At 44.1% G+C, this 18,936-nt stretch overlaps 1 protein-coding gene across 5 annotated transcripts in view; it reads left to right on the forward strand.

The window, feature by feature from the left end:
* DACH2 (dachshund family transcription factor 2) overlaps positions 1 to 18,936 on the forward strand; it is a 446,138-nt gene that overhangs the window by 396,854 nt on the left and 30,348 nt on the right. For all 5 annotated transcript variants that reach the window (XM_056538671.1, XM_056538672.1, XM_056538674.1 and 2 more), the window contains 2 exons: positions 16,065 to 16,210; positions 17,406 to 17,553. In XM_056538671.1, the coding sequence (XP_056394646.1) occupies positions 16,065 to 16,210; positions 17,406 to 17,553 (294 nt within the window). The remainder of the gene's footprint in view (positions 1 to 16,064; positions 16,211 to 17,405; positions 17,554 to 18,936) is intronic.

An 18,936-nucleotide genomic window follows, 5' to 3' on the forward strand; every position in this document is an offset into this window, starting at 1 on the left:
ACCACAGATAACAGTGATATCTCTCTGAGTACAGATAATGTAGTAGATGTGACCTGCAGTCCTATGTAACACCACAGATAAGAGTGATAACTCTCTGAGTACAGATAATGTAGTAGATGTGACCTGCAGTCCTATGTAACACCACAGATAACACAGTGATAACTCTCTGAATACAGATGATGTAGTAGACGTTCCCTGCAGTCCTATGTAAAACCGCCGCCGTTGGCTGTCCAGGCATGCTGGGAGTTGTAGTGTTGCCACATCTGTAGTAACTACAGATGTAACTGTTGTCTGCAGTCCTATGTAACACAGATAATGAGATGTCTCTTAATGTTCAGCTCTGCTGTATGTGATGTAGCAGAGCTGATTGGGTACTGCTGAGATACAATGTATCTAGTAATAATCAGAGCGGCCATGTTGTCATCGCGGCCGTTACTTGCGCTCGCGTGCGGCGTTATTGAAGCAGGTGGCGCCGCAGACGTCGCTTTGTTCCCCTTTCGCCGGATATTTACTGCGAAACATTTTCCCACTGATTGAATTTTGCGAGTAGTAAAATAGCGGAGAGAAATCTCCTTCCCGGCAGCTTTACGGTTCCCCAGACGCCGAGCGCCAAACCTTGTATCAGCCGGGATGCAAACGGAATATTGCTGCAAAATCTAGATCTACTTCACCCGTTCAGGAATAACTCTACGAGGGGGGAACTATTTTACGAAAACGCGACGGACGTTAATGTGCCGCCGACCGCTCGACACCGCTGCTTTCTAAAGGTTGTTTTACATCTCTCCGGCACATTCCAGCCGCCATTACTTTCTGCACTACTTGCTTTTAATGGATGGCTGGGGAGGTAATATTTCCAGAATTGGCGCGGTGGGCGGAGGATGGGGGGGGAGCACTGGCCTTTATAACCCACCTGATAAAGTTATAAAATAACTCGTAATAAAGTAGGAATAATTACTCTGGGGGCCGGAGACTGCGTCCGGGTTATGGAGCGTTCAGTGCAGACCGGATAAACGGCGGGAGAAGTTTAAGGGGCGTTTAATTTTATCAGAGCGTCCGACATTGTTTTCCCTGTGCGGCCAAATTACCCTGGAAATTGGCAAAGAATCTTTATGGAGCGAAGTGCAGACAGCGGCAGAGATTGTGTCCCATCAGATCTCCGCTTACTGTCAGTGAATAGAAACATTTATATTCAGACCCTGAAATCTGGAAATAAGTCACATGACTACTCAGACTAAGGCACAGGTCAAAGATCAGTCTAATACCATGTCTTCTGCTTAGATACAGATGAAGTCACATATACCACATGCCTGAGTTATGCTTAGATACATAGATGTCACTCACATGACATGCCGGACTTCTGCTTAGATACATAGATGTCACTCACATGACATGCCTGAGTTCTGCTTAGATACATAGATGTCACTTATACCATGTGCCTGTTTTCTGCTGAGATACATCACATGCCTGAGTTCTGCTTAGATACATAGATGTCACTCACATGACATGCCTGAGTTCTGCTTAGATACATAGATGTCACTCACATGACATGCCTGAGTTATGCTTAGATACATAGATGTCACTCACATGACATGCCGGACTTCTGCTTAGATACATAGATGTCACTCACATGACATGCCTGACTTCTGCTTAGATACATAGATGTCACTCACATGACATGCCTGAGTTATACTTAGATACATAGATGTCACTCACATGACATGCCGGACTTCTGCTTAGATACATAGATGTCACTCACATGACATGCCTGACTTCTGCTTAGATACATAGATGTCACTCACATGACATGCCTGACTTCTGCTTAGATACATAGATGTCACTCACATGACATGCCGGACTTCTGCTTAGATACATAGATGTCACTCACATGACATGCCTGAGTTCTGCTTAGATACATAGATGTCACTCACATGACATGCCTGACTTCTGCTTAGATACATAGATGTCACTCACATGACATGCCGGACTTCTGCTTAGATACATAGATGTCACTCACATGACATGCCGGACTTCTGCTTAGATACATAGATGTCACTCACATGACATGCCTGACTTCTGCTTAGATACATAGATGTCACTCACATGGCATGCCTGGCTTCTGCTTAGATACATAGATGTCACTCACATGACATGCCTGACTTCTGCTTAGATACATATATGTCACTCACATGACATGCCTGACTTCTGCTTAGATACATAGATGTCACTCACATGACATGCCTGAGTTCTGCTTAGATACATAGATGTCACTTATACCACGTGCCTGTTTTCTGCTGAGATACATGACATGCCTGACTTCTGCTTAGATACATAGATGTCACTCACATGACATGCCTGAGTTCTGCTTAGATACATAGATGTCACTCACATGACATGCCTGACTTCTGCTTAGATACATAGATGTCACTCACATGACATGCCGGACTTCTGCTTAGATACATAGATGTCACTCACATGACATGCCGGACTTCTGCTTAGATACATAGATGTCACTCACATGACATGCCTGACTTCTGCTTAGATACATAGATGTCACTCACATGGCATGCCTGGCTTCTGCTTAGATACATAGATGTCACTCACATGACATGCCTGACTTCTGCTTAGATACATATATGTCACTCACATGACATGCCTGACTTCTGCTTAGATACATAGATGTCACTCACATGACATGCCTGAGTTCTGCTTAGATACATAGATGTCACTTATACCACGTGCCTGTTTTCTGCTGAGATACATGACATGCCTGATTTCTGCTTAGATACATAGATGTCACTCATACCACGTGCCTGACTTCTTCTGAGATATCTCTGATGTCAATCACATAATGTGTCTGAGTTCTGCTTAGATACATATAATGTAAGATCTATCACATCCCTTAGTGCTGAGATACTTGTGATGTCACTCACTTGGCATGCCTGAGTTATGCTTAGATACATATGTCACTTATACTGTGTGCCTGACTTCTGCTGGGATACATGTGATGTCACTTATACCATGTGCCTGACCTGCTGAGATACATGTGATGTCACTCACATGACATGCCTGATTTCTGCTTAGATACATAGATTTCACTTATATCACGTGCCTGACTACTGCTTAGATACATAGTGAATTCAAGTAGAGAAAACAGACATGGTCGCACATCCACCTGTTGTATTTGTAACAGGTTGTTATTATACATTTTGATCCTAAGCCCACTCGCCACGTCAAGGTCTCCTATTCAGAGTGGGTCCCTAATGTCCCTAGCATAAAATGGCGTAGCACTGGGCGGCGACCACCACCGCCGCGACACCAGTGCCCACATGGGGGGGGGGGGGAACGACCCACTGGCAGAGCGGCCCCAATACCACTCAAACCAGTCCTAGGGCCCCCCCCCCCCCCACCTCTGCTTAGATACATATCTGTATATTATACAATGTGCCTGACTTCTGCTTAGATACATGTGATGTTACTTATACCATTTCACATACGACATGTCTCAGTTCTGCTTAGATACAAAGATGTATCTTATAGAACGTGCCTGACTTGTGCTTAGATACATGTCATGTCACTTACACCACGTACCAGACTTCTGCTGAGATACAGTGTGATGTCATTCTGACCCAATTTATCTCACAGCAGAGAGTTTGCTACAATCGTATCCGATCTAGACGATACTCCCAAACCCAGCACCTCAAATGCCTCCCCTGCCTGATAGTTTGTTACATTGTATCCTCCTCATTCAGCTCACACAGGTGATTCTATCCGGGATACAATTGTAGCAAACTCTCAGTTGTGCAGAGTTGCCTCACCAGTGTGACTCCAGCTGTTGCAAAACTACAACTCCCAGCTGTCTGTGCATGCTGGGAGTTGTAGTTTTGCAACAGCTGGAGTCACACTGGTCGGGAAACACTACCTTAAAGTCCTCCTAATGAAGCGGTAATGTTCGTTTTATCTTCCGCGTTTATACAACTTAAACGAGAAAATCCGTCACCCACAATTGGATTGTTTTGTTATTTTTTTTATTTATTGAATTTTTCTCTTTTGAAATCCTTTGATTGGATCGATCTGACAATCGCGCGTTTCTACAAGGATTTTCTTTTCTTTTTCGTTAATGGCTTCTGTTTATATAAATATTAATGAAGTGTTAATGTTCGTTTCGCGCGGTTTTACTTTCGCCCATAAGTAGCGGAGAAAGCTGCTGACACAGCAACCAGGATTATGGCTGGAAATGAAATCCCGCTACAATGTGTTTGCAGAGACATCTGTCGCCCCATATGGGTTCATAAATATTTGTATCAAACTTGTATGGAAGGCGCCTCCCCCCCCCCCCCCCCACGCGGAGCCCGAGACAAGGTGCAGGGAAGGTTGTACGTGGTGCAGGTAGTCAGCCATATACTCTGTCACCCACCCATCTCCTCATCTCTCCCCTAGTATTGGGCACTACATGGGCTCAGCTACTTTACCCCCTACCCTCTGGGCATCAGGAGTAGTAGAGCGACAGGCTCTATACATACTCGTACTACATCACAGCAACTTCAATTCTGCTGTTCAAATCTTATCCTCCAGAGCTGCACTCATTATTCTGCTGTTACATCACGTGTTATCCTCCAGTCACCTTTAGAGCGGCACTCACTATTCTGCTGTTACATCATGTCTTATGCTCCAGTCACCTACAGATCTGCACTCACTATTCTGCTGTTACATCACATCTTATCCTCAAGTCACCTCCAGAGCTGCACTCACTATTCTGCTGTTACATCATGTCTTATCCTCCAGGGCTGCTTTCACTTTTCTGCTGCTACATCTTGTCTAATCCTCCTGAGCTGCAGTCACTATTCTGCTTTTACATCATGTCTTATCCTCCAGTCACCTCCAGAGCTGCACTCACTATTCTGCTGTTACATCATGTCTTATTCCCCAGTCTCCTCCAGAGCTGCACTCACTATTCTGCTGCTACATCCTGTCTTATCCTCCAGTCTCCTCCAGGGCTGCATTTACTATTCTGCTGTTAAATCCTTTTATCCTCCAGAGCTGCACTCACTATTCTGCTGTTAGATCATGTCTTATCCTGCAGTCATATCAAGAGCTGCTTTTACCATTCTGCTGTTCACATCTAAGTCACCTCCAGAGCTGAAGTTGCTGGTCTGCTGTTTTATTATATATTATCCTCGAGAGTTGCAGTCAATATTCTGCTGTAACATCATGTCTTATCATCCAGTCATCTCCAGAGCTGCAATCACTATTCTGCTGTTAAATCATCTTATCCTCCAGAGCTGCACTCACTATTCTGCTGTAACATCATGTCTTATGTGGCAGTCATCTCCAGAGCTGCTTTCACAATTCTGCTGTTCACATCTAAGTCACCGCCAGAGCTGCGCTCACTATTCTGCTATTAAATCATGCCTAATTCTGCAGTCATCCCCAGAGCTGCGCTCACGATTCTGCTGTCCATGACTTATCCTGCAGTCACCTCCAGAGCTGCACTCACTATTCTGCTGGTTACATCATGTCTTATCCCCTAATCTCCTCCAGGGCTGCACTCACTATTCTGCTGCTACATCATGTCTTGTCTTCCAGTTTCCTCCAGGGCTGCAGTTACTATTCTGCTATCAAATCATCTTATCCTCCAGAGCTGCACTCACTATTCTGCTGTAACATCATGTCTTATCCTCCAGTCACCTCCAGAGCTGCACTCACTATTCTGCTTTTATATCATGTCTAATCCTCCAGAGCTGCACTCACTATTCTGCTTTTATATCATGTCTAATCCTCCAGAGCTGCACTCACTCTTCTGCTGTTACATCATGTATTATCCTCCAGTCACCTCCAGAGCTGCTCTTACTATTTTGCTATTAAATCATGCCTTATTCTGCAGTCATCTCCTGAGCTGCACTCACTATTCTGCTTTTATATCATGTCTAATCCTCCAGAGCTGCACTCACTATTCTGCTTTTATATCATGTCTAATCCTCCAGAGCTGCACTCACTCTTCTGCTGTTACATCATGTATTATCCTCCAGTCACCTCCAGAGCTGCTCTTACTATTTTGCTATTAAATCATGCCTTATTCTGCAGTCATCTCCTGAGCTGCACTCACTATTCTGCTTTTATATCATGTCTAATCCTCCAGAGCTGCACTCACTATTCTGCTTTTATATCATGTCTAATCCTCCAGAGCTGCACTCACTCTTCTGCTGTTACATCATGTATTATCCTCCAGTCACCTCCAGAGCTGCTCTTACTATTTTGCTATTAAATCATGCCTTATTCTGCAGTCATCTCCTGAGCTGCACTCACTATTCTGCTGTCCATGACTTATCCTGCAGTCACCTCCAGAGCTGCATTTACAATTCTGTTCGGCAGCTGTCCCCACCAGTACTGTAGTGCAGTTTATTATCCTGTCCACATAACGCCGACAGGTGGCGCTGCCAGAGGCTCAGCCGAGTCGACACAAGTGCCATGAAAATCTGTGTCCCAGCTAACGTGGCGTACGGGTGCCAATGGGGCCGACAGAACTTTGGAAACCATTTACATGCCGCGGTCACAATTTAACATTGGCATCTAAGGGGTTAAACTATGAGGGTCGGAGGTTTCTCTGCTCCTGGTATTTAGTACTATAGCCCAGCTCCCGCAATATTCGGCACAGCAAACCAGCCGCAGGCTACCTCTGCCGACAATAGAAGTATTGTGGTCATGAAGGGGTTAAATTATTGCAAAAATGTAAAAGTTCCGTAATTAAATACAATAAATAAATCAGAATGGGTTCTGGAGGGGGCAGAAGAGATTCTGGATTTGCTGTAGGTATTTTTAACCCCTTTGTTAAATTTTTACCCCTTTATCCGCACTTTATCTATATACCAGTGGTCTCAAACTGTGGCCCTCCAGATGTTGCAAAACTTCAACTCCCAGCATGCCCGGACAGCCAAAGGCTGTCCGGGCATGCTGGGAGTTGAAGTTTTGCAACATCTGGAGGTCCACAGTTTGAGACCACTGCTATATAACCATGTGACACTTCCAGAAATTTCCATTATTCTAATATGGAAGCGGTTGTATTATTTTTCCTAAACGTAATAAAACCCGGCATCCCTGCGTTGCGATGTTTGGACAGCTGCCACTTTGTGCATTAAAACAGTGACAAGAAAATGTCGCTGTTTATTGTAGGGTCGATAAAATGTAACTAATAATTTCTGGGCTAATTACAATGATAGATAATCAGGCTGTAAAATATAAGGTGGGCACCACGCCAGGTGGGTGATAGCAGAGAGACGCCGCTTCACTGCGGACTAAGGACACATATGACGGTTTTTATTCTTGTCGCCGTCGTTGTCTCGGGGTTCGCACAATAACCCCTCCACAGTAGATATTTGGACCTTTTTTTGGATTTTGTGCGGATAAATGGATAATATTTCCGTATTCTCAGCCACACGTTGCAGAAATTGACCTGCGGCGCAGGCTTCACAATCCGCAGCACCTTAGTTGTTGGATCTGCTGTAGGTTTGTTTGCAGATTTATCTAATTTAAATGGGCACTGTCAGATACAAAAGCCTTTGATATGTTGTAAAGCATGTATAACCAATAGGTTTTGCAATTGCTTTCATTAGAAAATCTTCAGTATTTCATATAGAAAAATCCAGACAAACAACTGCCCCCCTGCCTGCTGGGACACAGACTAGTCCTGCTGTGTCCATGAGTCATCACCTATGTCATGGACACACTTCCTTGATTGACAGCTGTGAGCGCAGGAAAAATCCTCCCACTGTCATCTTGTGTCCGGCTACTGTCAGTGAGGACATACTGGGAGTTGTAGTTTTGCTAATGCAAGGGGAGATGTGAGCAGACAGCATACTGAGGGAGGGGGCGGAGACCTGTACATTGAGGCCACGCCCCCTCCCTTTGAGATGAATTCAGAATAGTGAGCTAAATTAAAAGTGTAATAAAAAAATAAATAAAGGAGCTAGACACATAAAAATATATTTAAAAAAAAAATTGTTGGATCTGACGGGTACGCTTTAAAGGGGTATTCTGGCCAAAGACATCTTATCCCCTAAGGGGATAAGATGTCTTTGGCTGGAGTACTCCTTTAAAGGGGTACTCCAGTGGAAAACTGAAAAAAAAAAAAAAAAAAAAACACTTTTTTTCCCCAGTGTTTACCATTCACATAGAACACATTTTCACATCAAACTCCACACTGGTTTGTTTCAATTGGGGGAAAAAATGTAAATAAATAAATAAACTAAAAGTAAAACACATCAGTTTTTGTGTCAAAATCCACATGAGTTTTTCCTTTGTGAACGGGTCCTTAGACAGCTTTAGAGAAACCTCTCAGCATCTCCTGCCTGTTCAGTGTCTTGTTGTGGTGAATATATATATATATCTCTATAATGTATATATATATATATATATATATATATATATATATATCTTTACTCATATGAAGAGGCAGAGACTGGACCCCAGGGCCTGTGTGTGAATACACTTCTACCCCATATGGCTCCTTCCCTTCTGTTAACTCATTGAGCTAAAGGTGGTAGATGCCCCTTTTATTTAGGATTCTGTAAGTTTCTGTTGTGTCTTCTCAGAAATACATTGTATCATTATATAGTATAACTTTGTTCCATGGATACAGAGTGTTGTCAGGGATACACTGTATATTTGTTCCAGGGTTAGGTTGTGTTCTCAGATTCATTGTATTACTGTATATTTGTTCCATGGTTATGGTTAGAGATGAGCGAACTTACAGTGATTCGATTCGCCACAAACTTCTCGGCTCGGCAGTTGATGACTTATCCTACATAAATTAGTTCAGGTGCTCCGGTGGCTGGAAAAGGTGGATACAGTCCTAGGAGAGTCTCCAGCCACAGGAGCACCTGAACTAATTTATGCAGGATAAAGTCAGCAACTGCCGAGCCGAGAAGTTAGTCACGAATCGAATTACTGTAAGTTCGCTCGTCTCTAGTTATGGTGTGTTTAGATTAATTGTATCATTGTATATTTGTTCCAGGGTTTTGTTGTGTTCTCGGATACATTGTATTATTGTATATTTGTTCCAGGGTTTTGTTGTGTTCTCGGATACATTGTATTATTGTATATTTGTTCCAGGGTTTTGTTGTGTTCTCGGATACATTGTATCATTGTATATTTGTTCCATGGTTATGTTGTGTTCTCGGATACATTGTATCATTGTATATTTGTTCCATGGTTATGTTGTGTTCTAGGATACATTGTATCATTGTATATTTGTTACAGGGTTTTGTTGTGTTCTCGGATACATTGTATCATTGTATATTTGTTCCATGGTTATGTTGTGTTCTAGGATACATTGTATCATTGTATATTTGTTACAGGGTTTTGTTGTGTTCTCGGATACATTGTATCATTGTATATTTGTTCCAGGGTTTTGTTGTGTTCTCTGATTCATTGTATCATTGTATATTTGTTCCAGGGTTTTGTTGTGTTCCTGGATTCATTGTATCATTGTATATTTGTTCCAGGGTTTTGTTGTGTTCCTGGATTCATTGTATCATTGTACAATGTAACTTTGTGACATCCCATTGTTTGTCCAGCAGCAGCAGGAGGAGGCGTAATGTTATTGATAGGGCTTTGACGTTCCATCTCTGCTCGGCCCCTCGGTATTGAATTTGTCATAAAACGAAGCTCTCCACTTTATAACCCTTGCTCTGCCAGGCGCTCCGAGGCCTCATCATTCACACTTAATAGGTTTTCAGATTTTAGGACAGAGCGTGTTCTCCAAATGACACAGACAACAAAGTCAGACAAGAATCCCAAGCACGAAAATGGCCTCCGCTCAGAATGGAGACGGACCGCAGGGCGAGGGGGCTAACCCTGGGTGACATGTGTAAAGAGCATCGTCTGCACCATTCAATGACTGCATTTTGGGTAACACATCATAAACAGGTGGGACACGGAAAAGTGAATTTGGTAGCAAAAAGTGCGTTAGGTAAAATACGGCCCAGAAGACACACAGCATGCTGTCAGCGCAAAATATAGTACAGAATGCTGTGACTGCCAAAATATATCCTCAACATCACAGAAGGGGGTTTAGTAACATGAAAGTTAGGGGGGAAGCAAATGTGGTTGGTAACATAGAAAAGGTGGGAGACAAAAATATTGGGAAGTAGAAAGCAGAGATGGTTACCGAAAAGTGAATAATAAACGTGTATCTGTATAAAGATAGGATATAAAATGAGGGCAGGAAATTGTTTAGAAATAATAGCAAAAGGGGATCAGATGGAGGGGGGAATAATGGGGAATAATGGCACAAGAGGGTTAAGTATCACATTAGTATAAAGGTAAGCACACCCCATTAGGAAAATAAGTCATTTTATGACTTTTTGTCCGCGGGTACCCATCTTACGAATTTACGCGCGAGGGGTATCCGCGAACATACTTTCACCCTTTGGGGGTACAGTTGCGAAAAAGGTTGAGAACCACTGCTCTAGATTGGTTTTATCAGGACATGATTGGAGTTGTAGTTTTTGAATAGCTGAAGGCAGGAAGTCCTATGGAACAGTGTTTCCCAACCAGGGTGCCTCCAGCTGTTGCAAAACTACAACTCCTAGAAAGGCATGCTGAGAGTTGTAGTTTTGCAACAGCTGGAGGCACCACCCTGGTTGGGAAACACTGCTATGGAGCTTCAGACTTGTAGCAGGAAGTCCTACGGAGCAGTGTTTTTTCCAACGCGGGTGCCTTTAAAGAGCAATGCTCTAGATTGATTTTATTAGGATATGATGGGAGTTTAGATTATTACGGGGGCAAGGGCAGAATCATCAGTATTTGGTGAAAAAATACACAGGCATCCGATCGGCATCCCCCTCTTAAAACGCACTCCAGGAGAGAAGCGGCGCCATTCCCAGTCATCTTTACGGGATTGGCGCAGATCTCCGACACATTTATACTTCAGGTTGTGAAGTGCGCGATTCCAATCAGAAACCGAGGTGATGAATGGGGGACGAGGCCGATCCTCCCCGACACACCACAACATAATCCGCTCCTCAGCGGCCATTACGGGAGAGCAGCGCGCGGCGTGACCTTGGCGGACAGGACATGTTTGGTTAGCACAAAAACTTAATCATAAGGAGTCATAAGTAGAATCCTTCTTTTTTACTGCCCCTTTTTTTCCGTCTCGGAGCAGGAAATTTATAGCTTGGGGGACAGGTAGGATATGAACAATGGGCGCAATGGAGTCCAGGGTTATCTCATCTGTACGAAAACGCTGTTAAAAATCGATGTGACCTCTGCTGCACTGTCATCCCAATTTCCACCCTCTGCGTCCTATTTGTCTTTCTGTGGATGCTGGGATCTGCGCGCTGTCTGCGGCCGTCTCTCTCGGGCCAGATTATCAAAATGAATCATTGCCCGTACACCTCTTATTTTTCTATTTATTTTCCGGCTCCTGACTCGCAGGCCGTGAAATATGAGACTTTTTGCATTTGATCCTCGCCGCAGCCGCCAGCACCTAATTCCGCCGTGTCTCTCTTTTTTAACGGAGAGTAATGTTATTTTGAAACTTCAATTTTAGTGCACGGAAAACACTGGAGCCCGGGCGGCGTGACGCTCGTCCCACGCTATCAATAGTCGTTCCCAGAGGCGGAATGTACTGGAAGGCGAAGAGGGTGCGCACCGAATGGCGGTCAGCCACGGACTGAGGGTAGATGCTTTACCTGCTCGGTCCGTAGGACGTAAGAGGAGAATGGGGTTTGGTGTCGTTGCACATTGAGCGCCAGAAAAATCGGACATCTTGCAACTAGATTTTACCAGCAAATCGCAAAATTGCCCATCTGCATCAGCCCCTAGGTCAGTGTTTCCCAACCAGGGTGCCTCCAGCTGTTGCAAAACTACAACTCCCAGCATGCCCAGACAACCAAAGGCTTGAGGCACCCTGGTTGAGGAACACTCCTCCATAGAACATCCTGCTACATGTCTGAATCTCCAAAGCAGTGTTTCCTAATAAAGGTTCCTCCAGCTGTTGCAAAACTACAACCCCCAGCATGCCCGAACAGCCTTTGGCTGTCCGGGCATGCTGGGAGTTGTGGTCTTGCAACAGCTAGTTAAAAATGTGGTAATTGAAAACATAAAGTTTATTAAGAAGTTGTAAAAGTTGTCCGTATGCAGTGTTTACCAACCAGGGTGCCTCCAGCTGTTTCAAAACTACAACCTCCTGCATTCCCTATGGAGGATATATATATATATATATTATGTTCCTATCAATTGATGGGGGTCTCTTCTTCCGACCCCCCACTAATAATGATAATGTTCCACAATATGTTGCCAATCCAGTGTAAATTTGTGACACTTACCCGCTGCAGCTGCTGCAAAACTTCTTTTGCTCTGAATTCTACACATTGTTACAGGACAATCTCCCACATCTTAACCCTGTCTCCAAATCTACGTGACACTGTTGCAAAACTACAACTCCAAGCATACCCAGGCCTGGGCAGGCTGGGAGTTGTAGTGTTGCAACAACTGGGGGTGGGGGGGAGTTTGGACTGGTTGGGAAACACTGCTATATAGTATCACAACTGGTGCAGGGATTTTTGCCACCCTAAGCAAAAGCAAATTTTGACCCCTTGACTCCGCCCTTTGACACGACCCACCTTACTACTGGGGTGACACACTGTAGCAAACCTCCTCCTCATGTAATCACCTTACTACTGGGGTGACACACTGTAACAAACCTCCTCCTCATGTAATCTCCTTACTACTGGGGTGACACACTGTAACAAACCCCCTCCTCATGTAATCTCCTTACTACTGGAGTGACACACTGTAATAAACCTCCTCCTCATGTAATCTCCTTACTACTGGAGTGACACACTGTAACATATCTCCTCCTCATGTAATCTCCTTACTATTGGGATGACACACTGTAACAAACCTCCTCCTCATGTAATCACCTTACTACTGGGGTGACACACTGTAACAAACCTCCTCCTCATGTAATCTCCTTACTACTGGGGGGACACACTGTAACATATCTCCTCCTCATGTAATCTCCTTACTACTGGGGTGACACACTATAACAAACCTCCTCCTCATGTAATCTCCTTACTACTGGAGTGACACACTGTAACAAACCTCCTCCCCATGTAATCTCTTTACTACTGGGGTGACACACTGTAACAAACCCCCTCCTCATGTTATCTCCTTACTACTGGGGTGACACACTATAACAAACCTCCTCCTCATGTAATCTCCTTACTACTGGGGTGACACACTGTAACAAACCTCCTCCTCATGTAATCTCCTTACTACTGGGCTGACACACTGTAACAAACCTCCTCATGTAATCTCCTTACTACTGGGGTGACACACTGTAACAAACCCCCTCCTCATGTAATCTCCTTACTACTGGGGTGACACACTGTAACAAACCCCCTCCTCATGTAATCTCCTTACTACTGGGGTGACACACTGTAACAAACCTCCTCCTCATGTAATCTCCTTACTACTGGGGTGACACACTGTAACAAACCTCCTCCTCATGTAATCTCCTTACTTCTGGGCTGACACACTGTAACAAACCTCCTCCTCATGCTGCTGGCTGAGCTTGTGTTTTGGATGCTGGTTCAACTTTCTTGCGGCAGGCAGAGCTACGCCCCCAACAAGAGGGCGCTCTAGGCGGCTGCCTATTTTGCCTGTAGGCAGAACTGGCCCTGTATAGCATTCCTGTTGATCGCTGGGGGTCTCATCTCCCGACCCTACCTTCCTGTGAATACAATATATTGCCGCTCTAGTGTGAGTTCGTGCAACTGTGAACCCTGCAGCTGCTGCAGAACTTCTTTTCTCTGAGCACCTTATACATTGTAATCCTAGGCTTAAAGGGGTTATCCATGAAAAAACTTTTTTTTTATAAATATATATCAACTGGCTCCAGAAAGTTAAACAGATTTGTAAATTACTTCTATTAAAAAATCTTAATCCTTTCAGTACTTATGAACTTCTGAAGTTAAGGTTGTTCTTTTCTGTCTAAGTGCTCTCTGATGACACCTGTCTCAGGAAACGTCCAGTTTAGAAGCAAATCCCCATAGCAAACCTCTTCTAAACTGGGTGTTTCCCGAGACACGTGTCATCAGAGAGCACTTAGACAGAAAAGAACAACCTTAACTTCAGAAGCTCATAAGTACTGAAAGGATTAAGATTTTTTAATAGAAGTAATTTACAAATCTGTTTAACTTTCTGGAGCCAGTTGATATATATAAAATAAATTTTTTTCCTGGATAACCCCTTTAAGCCTGTCGCCCCAAATCTAGGGACAGACGGCAAAATAAGTGTCGCTGTCAAGACTCCCATATTAAGGGCATTTGTCACCGGGGTTAATATATACAGCGCAATAAAAGACACATTGTAACGCCGCGTCCCTGATACACGAGCTCCAGAGCAGCACTAAATGGCCAGATATAGAGGAAGCTGCCAGGGACTCCGCCAGGTCTTAATCTTGGGAGATAATTCGGTTTAATGCGTGGTGGCGGCGCTGCCGCCTGTGATAAATACCCGCCTTCGTACGGATGGCGAAATAAATACAAGGCGAACACAAACCCGCCGCGATAGACGAGTCGTGTTTGCTGTCAGCCGGCGTAACGTCTCCGCATCTCATCAGCGCCTGAGGAATGAGTCTGCCCCCTCCAAGTGAAGTGCGGCAGGACGGACGCGGTCCCTACGTTTAATAACCCTACCGCCCGCGTTCTCCGGTCCTTATGGGAAATTGTAAAAAAAAAAAAAAAAATAAAATTCTGTCGGAATCTAATTGTAAATCTTGGAATTAATATGACAAGGGCGTCTGAGAAATGGAAACCGTAAGGAGAAATCGTGCCGCCATCTCTTCCTCCGAAACGAATGTATCAGGCGCTCGCGGTCCATATATATATTCGGGGGAAGGGTTCCCAGAAAAGCAATTGCCGCTGAAATTCCCTCTATAACCTCTTTTTTTTATTTTTTTACGTGTCAGATGGATCGGGCTGTGATGTATTTTACCGCGCGGCTCCTTGAAAAAAACAAAAAACGACTCATCTAAAATAGTATCGGAAACATTATTTCAGCGTATTTTATGCGCCGCAATGATTCCGACGGGGAAATTGGACGCTTATCAAATTACTTTTTTTTTCCCCAGCAACTATATAACCATATTTCTTAATCTTTTGTAGATACAGATTGGTCTGACAGCACCTGCTACACTGGAAGTGTGTCCCAAACGTTCCTCCAGCTGTTGCAAAACTACAACTCCCAGCATGCCCAGACAGCCGTTGGCAAGTTGGGTGTGGTTCTGCAGCTCAGTTCCATTGAAGTAAATGGAGCCAAGTTGTAATACCACACCCAACCTGAAGACAGATGTGGTGCTCCTGTTTATTCCTGTTTAACCCCCGGAATACATTTCTTACCAGCTCTGATACATTGTAGCAATTTATTTAAACGTGAAAGAGCGATTGGTTGAGTCTCAATTGTATCAAACTCTAAATGTTAGAAGCATTAGGTCTGGATTAGATTTATACCCTGCGGGTGGTAAGGAGAATATTTCCATTCACTGACAGTAAGCGGAGATCTGGTGAAGAACTGAAAACACAAACTGTAGAATGTTTAACTTTGCAATACTTCGTGTGAACCCATTCAGGGTTTTAGGTCACAATTGTATCCGGGTGAAAGCATTTGTGCGAAGTGAAAAATGCAGCATTCTCTATACTAATATGCAGACTACACAGCGCCCCCCAGCGGGTGGTCTGATATATTTTTTTTATTATTTACCGTATTTATTTATGTATTTTACTTTATTAATTATTTATTTTACTTTATTAATTAATTATTTATTAATTTTATTCATTAATTTTATTAATTAATTCATCCATTTTATTAATTTTTTATTTATATTTAATTATTTATGTATTTATTTTTAATTATTTATTTTTTATTAATTTTATTTATTTAATTAATTAATACATTTTTTATTAATTGTATTTATATATGTATAGAATTTTATGTCTTTCTAATATCTCCATTTATTTCCTGTATTACCTAATGGCTTTCCTTCTTCCCGTGTGTTCTTGCAGACGACATCCAAATCGCCATCCCCATCATAAAACCCACCTTGGATAAAGTGCAACTGGCCGGACAGGCCTTACCCCCCGGATTCCCAGCGCCATTCCTCTTTGCAGACGGGCTGTCATCCGTCGAAACTCTCCTCACCAATATTCAGGTAAGTGTCCTGTAATAAACCTGTGGGCTCCGGACGCCGGACCTCTGCTCAGTCCTGGTCTTACGGTTGAATTATGGATGCAAAAAATTCTGCCATATTATGTTCCTATACGTTTTTTTTTACCAGACTTGCAAGCAAAAGTTTGTAGTAAATTGCATCAAATATATTATAATTTTTTGGTGCATTTTGGTCTATTCCCAAGTTTATAGCAGAAGTTATGTGCAAAAAATTTCTGGCTTTTGAATTTATAAAATTGAAAAAGAAAAAAAAAGATGGCTCCGCCCTCAGCCAGTTAATTAAACCCACTCTTCGTAGTGCAGTGTTTCCCTTCCAGTGTGCCTCCAGCTGTTGCAAAATTACAACTCCCAGAATGCCCAGACAGTTGTGCAACAGCTGGAGGCAAACTGATTGGGAAACTGCGGATTTTGGGACTTTTTTGGAGTTATTTTCCTTACGACAGTGTTTCCCAACCGAGGTGCCTCCAGCTGTTGCAAAACTACAACTCCCAGAATGCCGGAACAGCTGTGCAACAGCTGGAGGCAAACTGGTTCGGGAACAGCGGATTTTGGGACTTTTAGGGAGTTATTTTCCTTACGACTGTGTTTCCCAACCGAGGTGCCTCCAGCTGTTGCAAAACTAGAACTCCCAGAATGCCCGGACAGTTGTGCAACAGCTGGAGGCAAACTGGTTGGGGAACAGCAGATTTTGGGACTTTTAGGGAGTTATTTTCCTTATGACTGTGTTTCCCAACTGAGGTGCCTCCACCTATTGCAAACCTACAACTCTCAGCATGCCCGGACAGCCGAAGGCTGTCCGGGCATGCTGGGAGTTGTAGTTTTGCAGGTGACACACTGGTTAGGAAACACTGACTTAACAAAGTATACAAATTTGGCACACTCCTTCATTTTACCACTTTTTAAAGCCCAAAAGCAATTGATAAACAATGACTCAATTCACTGACAGCAAGCAGTGTCCTGAACCAGACGCTGATGGCTTTGTTATACTGTATTATTAACGGTGCCAGGAATTAGTCTTGATGCTGCTTTGTTTTGGCTTATAGAAGAATTCTTAAACTGAAACAGTTGTAACAGACCCTCAGCTGTGTAAACAGGATAAGGTCAGCACAGGTATGGAGACACAGTTACCAACCTCAGGGTTCAAACCTTTACACCTCTGCTCCCCCCATTTTTTTTAGGGCCTTCTTAAAGTGGCAGTGGACAATGCCAGAGTACAAGAGAAGCAGATCCAGCAGGAAAAGAAAGAGTTAAAGATGGAGCTGTGTCGGGAGAGAGAGATGAGAGAGAACCTGGAAAGGCAGCTGACGGCCGAGCTACAGAGCCGAGGTGAGTGCTGCCCCCTACAGACCCCAACAGACTGATCCCTGCACACCTGAGTGCTGCCCCCTACAGACCCCAACAGACTGATCCCTATACACCTGAGTGCTGCCCCCTACAGACCCCAATAGACTGATCCCTGCACACCTGAGTGCTGCCCCCTACAGACCCCAATTTACTGATCCCTACACACCTGAGCACTGCCCCCTACAGACCCCAACAGACTGATCCCTACACACCTGAGTGCTGCCCCCTACAGACCCCAATAGACTTATCCCTACACACCTGAGTGCTGCCCCCTACAGACCCCAACAGACTGATCCCTACACACCTGAGTGCTGCCCCCTACAGACCCCAATTTACTGATCCCTACACACCTGAGCACTGCCCCCTACAGACCCCAACAGACTGATCCCTACACACCTGAGTGCTGCCCCCTACAGACCCCAATAGACTTATCCCTACACACCTGAGTGCTGCCCCCTACAGACCCCAACAGACTGATCCCTACACACCTGAGTGCTGCCCCCTACAGACCCCAATATACTGATCCCTACACACCTGAGCGCTGCCCCCTACAAACCCCAACTGACTGATCCCTACAGCCCTGACAGCTGAGCGCTGCCCCCTACAGACCCCAACAGACTGATCCCTACACACCTGAGTGCTGCCCCCTACAGACCCCAATAGACTGATCCCTACAGCCCTGACACCTGAGCACTGCCCCCTACAGACCCCAATATACTGATCCCTACAGCACTGCCCCCTGTGAACCCCAGCTGAGGGCTGCCTCTGACGCTGATGTTATCCTGTACGTCACCTTTCCCATGGGCACCATGGGGTTAACAGCGCCGGGTCTCTTACTATACTATATACGGGATATGTAATTTGCGGTGAGTTATGGCCCCATATGGGATGTGTTTGGTCACATGAAATTCTTAGTGTCCCATCTGTGGTTACAGCTTTACATTTTTGGCTTCCTTGTAACTTACAGCCCCCAGTTTCCAGAGTCAGCAGAAGCTCCACAGCGCCCCCCGCAGATCGGCCATCAATCTGATTTAATTACAATGTTACAATTTTACTGCCCGTGTTGTTACAGAAAAAAGAAAGACAAAGTTTAGAGCCAAGCCTGGGCCCTCGGGGCCACCACTGCCTATAGATGGCGGCATACAATATAATGCTAGTCTATAGATGGCGGTATACAATATAATACTAGTCTATAGATGGCAGCATACAATATAATACTAGTCTATAGATGGCGGTATACAATATAATACTAGTCTATAGATGGCGGCATACAATATAATACTAGTCTATAGATGGCGGTATACAATATAATACTAGTCTATAGATGGCTGCATACAATATAATACTAGTCTATAGATGGCGGTA

This window comes from Hyla sarda, chromosome 9 (assembly GCF_029499605.1).
Source record: "Hyla sarda isolate aHylSar1 chromosome 9, aHylSar1.hap1, whole genome shotgun sequence".
NCBI classification, from domain to species: Eukaryota; Metazoa; Chordata; class Amphibia; order Anura; family Hylidae; genus Hyla; species Hyla sarda.